Below are 6,685 nucleotides of genomic sequence, written 5' to 3'. Positions count from 1 at the left end.
ACCACACACACCGGCGGCGCCTGCGGCGTGCATGCGGACACTGGTGACTGTTGCCGTTGATGTGCTTGAGGGGCAGCGCAGTGGCACAGAGCCTGGCCGCGGTCAGGAATGCAGTTTCAGCGTATTTGCAGAAAAAGTGCAGCTGCACCGCCCTTGGAAGCGCCCTCTGAGTGAGGATTCACACCTGGGTGCCGGGTGTGCAGCGCCGCTTTTCTGCCGCCGCAGTCAATCGGCCAGAGAGCTGGCGCCGCAGCTCCCGTCTGCGTGCGAGTCCGGATGCGGTCCAACCAATCACTCCAACAAATAAAATGAGCGCAGCTTGGATCTGCAGTGCTGCAGTGCAAGTTGCCAACCAACCCATTTATGTGAGATCGACGCGCTTTACAGTTTTTAGAGTTTGAAAATCATATTCAGCTCTATGTAGGGTAGTGTGGTGCCGTTGTGGTACTTGAGGTTGGAATCATGATCTCAGGTGTGCATGTTGCTCCAGTGACATGGAGGACAGAACCCTGTGTAACAGCCTTTGATATCTATAGGAGTTCACCTTTTGGTAACTACTTTCTGTCACGACGGACTTGAAGGCGCTTGACCGCTGTTCAGAAGAGCACTCCACCATTAGAGACTGCCTTTGACTAGGGCAAGAGGGAGGGTACAATACGAACTCTGTGCACCTATGAAACAAAATTCATCAATGGATACAAATCAATCCACTCGTATCTGTTGCCGTGCCTTGAGCGTTTGAAGCTCCGCTCGTCCTCCATCGCATGTAAATTTTCACTGCATCTGAGGACATCAGGACTTGACACTGCCCTCTGCCCCCATACAAGACCCTACGTGAACGCATTCATGTTTGGGTGAGCTTGGAGTGCAGGCAGATTTTCAACGTGTGCATGTCGACAATCTTTGCGCAGCCATGCTTGCAGGGTGGTGCAGTGTCCAACAATATCGCTGCCCCAGGATGCACCCGGCCGCACCCATCATATTGGGATCGCACGCAGAAGTGCTAGTGCTATTGTTTCACAAATACAATGTAGCCAAACAATACTTCGTGTGATCGGGACAGGTGGCCGCCTGCCGCAGCTGCTTTGTGTCATCCACCAGCACCTGCCAACCATGCTCGCCAAAGCTCCGGCCATGAGGCCGTTTCACAACACCAAAAGTGATGTTGCCAAGCAAGTAATATAGAAGTATACCTCAACTACGTTGCAGTCGTAGTTGGCCGTCACCGTCTCACTGGGGGCGTGAAGTGGCCAGTGCGGCAAGCAGCAGATTAGGATTAGGGATTAGGATTGTCACAAGATCCCGCGGTCGCCCGCTCCTGGAGCCATCCAGGCTCATGGGATATGACTTGGTAGCATCAGCATTGTGTGACACGGATTCAAGGGGCCACGGTTCGCCGTTCGAAGCAGGCGTGCACAAAGGCCCCAAGTGTATGCTGAGTGCTCAAAGCGAGTCGGGTATCCCTGCCCGTACCCGTTTGACCGGAACTCGTCTCTATCACAGCAATCAGATTTCGACCGCTGCCGCAAGCTGGGTGCCCAGGCTGGCGTAATTTGGGGTTCTCAGACAGCAGCAGTTGGCTGGAGCCACGCGCAAATGCCCGCCGGGAGTGACGCCTGCAAAAACTTTCCCTATACCACCTCGTCACGGCGCTTTGCGGGCCACATAGTTATGGTTTTTATTAGAAAGCATTGTCATCTGTGCGCCGGCCCTCTCTTTTTGGTGCGGTTGCGCCGTCTATACCCTGCTCTGCGTGCCGCTGGCCACGGGGCCCAGCTGCACCGCGCACTGTAACTCAGAGGCTTTTTTTAAATTAGCTGCACTTGCCTACGCGCCCCGGTCGTCGGCTTTTCTCTCGTCGGACGGTGAGCAGTTCGTAATACCGCAGTGCATTGCGCGGCCAGGGCTTGCGGCGGCATGATTTTGTCTGAATCTTGTAAAATCAAGGGTTTCGTGTGTCAACGCGCCGTGCAGAGGCCGCTCTGGCCGCGTGAACCTGAGCGGGCGCTCGCGCCCGGCCGCACTGACACGCTCTGGTGTCTCCCGCAACGTTAGCCCCTGCCAAGCGGTGGGTGGGCTTAGCAGCACCCTAATGTGCCGGCCCACACACGCACTCCAGGCAGGAGGATGGGCGCCCCGAAGCCCTATGACGGCGCCGGCATCGAGATTGTTGCGGATGGTGCGGCGAAGCAAGGGGTGGCCAACAGTGCAGCGCCTGCTGTGTATGAGTGGCTCCTCGTCGGCGCCGGCATCACGGGCGTGTACGGTATCGGCGCCGTCCCTCCGCAACAGCGCAGCGGCGTGCTGGTTATTGAGCAACAGGAGCGGTGAGCCGGCAGGGATGACCCCGCTGGGCGCCTCGCGCCGCTAGGCGCCCAGCGCAACAGCGGGGGGCAGCGCGCCCCGCGCGCTGGGTTACGCTCCCCAGCGGCGCGCGGGGCTTGAGACGGCTCCGCTGGGAGCGGGCCCTCGCCCCACTGCGCGGGCCCTCGCTCCAGGACAGACCTTAGCCAAGCGTCAGCAACAGCCCCTGGTTACCCCTTCTCATCCTGCACCTCGCGCACGCAGTGTTGGGGGCCTGTGGGCGCAGCTGCCGCGCTGGCAAACAGTCCAGAACGACCCGATAGATTTCTGCACGGAGGGCTTCACCACACGCAAGAAGGTGCGCGGAGCAGCGCAGGGCACTCTCGTCCCCGGCCCTCTCCCCTTTGCCCCCCACCTGCACGCCGGCGAGCAAGCCAGACGTACTGATGGCGCGCGCACATAATCACGCGCCAGGTCTGGACTGCGGATGACGTGTGCCACCTCCTGGAAATGAAGATCAAGGTCCAGGTGCGTGCGCTGATGATTTTTGACAGTCTCTCAGGCCAGCACGGCGTGCAACGCCGGTATGTGCGGTGCACATAGCCAGGGCGGTGGCCAGAGTGCTGACCGTCACCAGTCTGTACTCCCTTTTGAGTGCAACCCTGTTCTAGGAGGGTGTCACCATGCAGACCCCCACGCCGCGGCCCCTCCCTCGGTGCAGGGCCTGGCGCCCTACATCAAGATGGGCCACAAGCTGGAGGGCTATGTTTGGAGCGAGGAGGACCAGCACTGGGTCTGCCAGGTGGGCTGACCCCGGGGGGGTCGCAGGCGTCAGAAACGGCGGGGGCGGGGTACTCTCGCGGGAGCTTGGAGCTTCAGACAGCCCAGGGAAGATGTGTGCCGGCAGGGCGAAGCAGTGAGGAGAAGCAGTGAGATGCGGCGCAGAGGAGAGGGGTGGTGCAAAGCAGCTGCGCGTCAGGACAGCCTGGTGCTCGTTGCGAACTTCAAGGTTCAGTTTGAGGCTCGCCCAGCCCGGAGGCGGCGGCATCGACGCCACCGCCTCCGACACACCAGTCACCTCGGCTGCCCTGCTTGGCACCAACCTCCTAGTTGTTGTTGAGCGCGCCCTCGCATGCCTGATCACAATGCCGATTTCCTCCTCAAAGCCCTTCATCTCTTCATGGCATCCCCCGGCCCTCGATCACACTCCCAGGTCACTCGCCTGGCAGACGGCGCCCGCCTGCAGATCCTGACCAAGCGGCTCCTCCTGGGCACCGGCAAGCACGCGCGCCCGCTGATCCCCGAGGTCAAGACCGACGGCAGCGTGACGGTCCTGCACTCCAGCCAGATCGCCGACCTCGGGATCCTCAAAGGCAAGAAGGTGGCGGTCGTCGGCGCGGGCGCGTCGGCGATCGACCTTTGCATGCACTCGCTGCAGCACGGCGCGGAGGGCAAGGTGGAGTGGATCCTGCGGGAGGCGCGCCACTTTTCGGGCATCTCCTTCAACACGCTCTGGCCGATGATCCTGGTGCAGCTGCTGTACTGGCAGTGGCTGGCCTACGCGGCCCTGAACCTCATCGTGACCGCCGTCGTGTACGGCCGGCACCTCGTCGGCGGCACGCTGAGCTGGATGCCCGGGCGGTGGTACGACGTGCGGTACGAGCAGCTCGTGCCCGGCCGCGGGTACCTCGTCAGCAACAAGCGCCGTGTCTCGCGCCGCGCGGGGACCGAGGTCTCCAGGATCGAGGGCGGCGCGCTGCACCTGACTAACGGTGACGTCATCGAGGGCGTGGACTACCTGCTGATGGGCACCGGCTACGCGCCGCCGGAGCGTCCGGCCGGCTTTGAGCGGCCGCAGAACTTTGCGGGCTTCCTGCCGACCGGCCCGCACCGCGGGCGGCTGTGGCTGATGGGGGAGGACCTGCTGGACACGACTGCGGCGACGCCGTTTGTCGCCTACATGCTCGCCATCGTGTACCGCGCCCTCGCCGACGACCCGGACGTCCTGTCCAAGCTCGCAGACGCGCCGCGCCCGGCGGGCGGCGCCGACGCCCTCGGCCGCCCGCGGCTGCTCAACGCGATGGACGTGTTCGTGGCGGTCGCGCCGCTCGCGCGGGGGCTGTTCCCGTGGTACGTGTGGCGCGTGCGCATGCTGGGGCTGTACCTCTACTACCGGCTGGTCCACAAAACGGTGGTGTTCTTCCCCAACACCGTCATCAAGACGGGCATGAACCTTGACGAGATGGAGCGCGACACAGAGCTCGTCGCCGTCGTCGCCGAGTGATAGATGCGGCGCGAGGGGCAGCGCGCTTGGCCGCCGCGCGCGCAGGGGGCGTTTTGGGGGTGCAGAGGCGAGGCTGCGCCGCGTGGGGGCGAGCGGCCCAACAGGGCGGGGGATTGCCGCGGCGGAGCGGCGTCCAGCATTTGACTCTGCACTTATTGAACTCGAAATGTCGGGCGTACCGGCTTGGCCGGCATCCGGCACACACTGCACCCTTGGTACCTGCCATGATCCACTCACCGTCACATGAACATCCAACGCACGCACGGGCATGCACATTTTCCTGCAAAGCGGGACAATTCATGGGAGCAGGTGGGCCCCAGTTGGGGGCCGCACAACTTGTGCGCCCGTATTCTGAGCCTCATTCGTGTGAACCCGCAGCAGGATGCCAGAAATCGATCTGAAACCCGATGTCGATTGCCATACAAGGGGCCTCAACCTTGAGGCAGGCTCGGCCGCGCGGTCGGGGTTCCAACGCCTTCAAACCGGGTATGCATGCCTGCGCCCGCCGCGCCATGCACTGCGGCTGGGGCGCGGCAAGAGCGCCGTCATTTTGGGTAGGGTTGCGACCAACTCATTTGAGCCGACCACCAAAGGCTTCCCTAGCATTCCACGGCCACGGTTTCAGGGCTGTCATTTCTCAGCGCCTGTGCCCCAGGCTGGCTCCTGCGTCCACGGCTGCGACTTCATGGCTGTGTTCATGGCTGCACATATCACGGCTCATTCGTTCATGGGCTGCGGGGCTCCGGCTGCTGTTGCCGCGGCTATGATTTCATCGCTCCTGTGTGCACGGCTGCTGACTTCCTGGCCACGTTCACAGCTGCACCCAACGCTGCTCCTGTTGTCACAGCTGCCCTGTTTCAGCTGCTGTGTCCATGGCTGCAATCCATTGCTCCTGCAATCACGGCCGCAACTTTGTGACCATGTGCATGGCTGCACAAAGCATTGCTTCTGTTTTCACGGCAGCAACTTCACGGCCGTGTTCATGGCTGCTTTCAACAAGGCTCCTGTTTTCACGTCTGCGATTTCCGGTCTCCTGTGTCCATAGCAGCGATCTTACGGCTGCCGTGTGGACGGCTGCGCTTTCCTGGCTGTTGGGTTTGGCTGTGCGGCACTTGTGAGTGCGACCTGGCAGCGCCCCTCCTGGCGCGCCAGGCTCTCAAACCTTTGGATGCGGGCCTTTTCTGCGTTTGACGCGTCAGCCAGGGCGTTTTGCGTACAGCGCCTTCTTGTGCCTGGCCCGCGCGCCCGTGCCACAGCGTGGGCGCACAGGCCGCTGTGCACTATGTGCAGAGGGCGCGTGGTGTGACCGCCCCTGCACTGGGCACCGTCCAGCAAGTGGCTTGTTTCCGGCCTTGGCAACGAGGGTTGAGGAGTGAGTTGCGAGTGCGCGCACCCCAAACGGGGCAGACCGTCCCTGGGGCTTTGACTGAACAATGGGCGTTTTTGTAACCTTCAGTGCAGATTACCAGGCTTCAGGGAGCTCGGCTGCGGCAGGGCGCTCGGCTGTTGACCTCAGGCGGCCTCCTGAGGGGCTCCCAATTTGTGGCATCAGGCCAGGAAGCGGATCAATGTCGCCAATCCCGCACGCACGCTCGCAGTAAGTGACGCGGGCGCGCAGTTGCTGCCCGCCTCGCCTCCACCTTGGCGGTGCGCAGTGCTGAGGTGCAACCCCCCTGCGTCTCCTTGCGTGGCGTGGCTGACGGGAGAGTGGGCACGGGCTGGGCTGCGCGGCTGAGAAGGCGGCAGAACAGCGTTCAAACTGTGACGGGGTTGGGTCTTGCATGCAATCCTCGGCATTCCACTACACGGTGATCGCAGAGCCTTTTACAAACATATATTCGCGTTGCGAGGCACACTGGCGCGCGAGCAGCCACTCTGGTAGCGCCGCGGTCGTGTGGGGTTCGCTGCGCATGGCTAAGCCATCGTCTCTCGGGTCCAACAACCAAAAAGAGGCAGCAGCCAGCGGCCAGCAGGCCCGGGCGCTGGTCTTGCTGCATCCTCCCACGGCCCCGCAAGCAACCCGCCGCGCCTGGCAGCCAGCGCGAAGACGGCAGCCGGGCAGCAGGCGAGCGTGGCCCTTTGGTCAGGAGCGCTCCC

General features: G+C 62.5%; 1 protein-coding gene across 1 annotated transcript; it reads left to right on the top strand.

Annotated features, from left to right (window-relative positions):
- Positions 1-2,127: 2,127 nt before the first annotated feature.
- On the top strand, positions 2,128-4,588 carry MNEG_11941 (hypothetical protein; the record flags this gene model as incomplete). The annotated part of the gene is made up of 5 exons (XM_014039587.1): positions 2,128-2,327; positions 2,569-2,662; positions 2,779-2,832; positions 3,026-3,106; positions 3,518-4,588. 5 exons carry the CDS (start codon positions 2,128-2,130, stop codon positions 4,586-4,588), a joined length of 1,500 nt encoding a protein of 499 aa, XP_013895041.1.
- Between the last annotated feature and the right edge of the window lie 2,097 nt (positions 4,589-6,685).

Source organism: Monoraphidium neglectum (assembly GCF_000611645.1).
Source record: "Monoraphidium neglectum strain SAG 48.87 unplaced genomic scaffold scaffold02979, whole genome shotgun sequence".
NCBI classification, from domain to species: Eukaryota; Viridiplantae; Chlorophyta; class Chlorophyceae; order Sphaeropleales; family Selenastraceae; genus Monoraphidium; species Monoraphidium neglectum.
The sequence above is the reverse complement of the archived record's forward strand: the minus strand, read 5'-3'. Positions and strand labels throughout refer to the sequence as shown.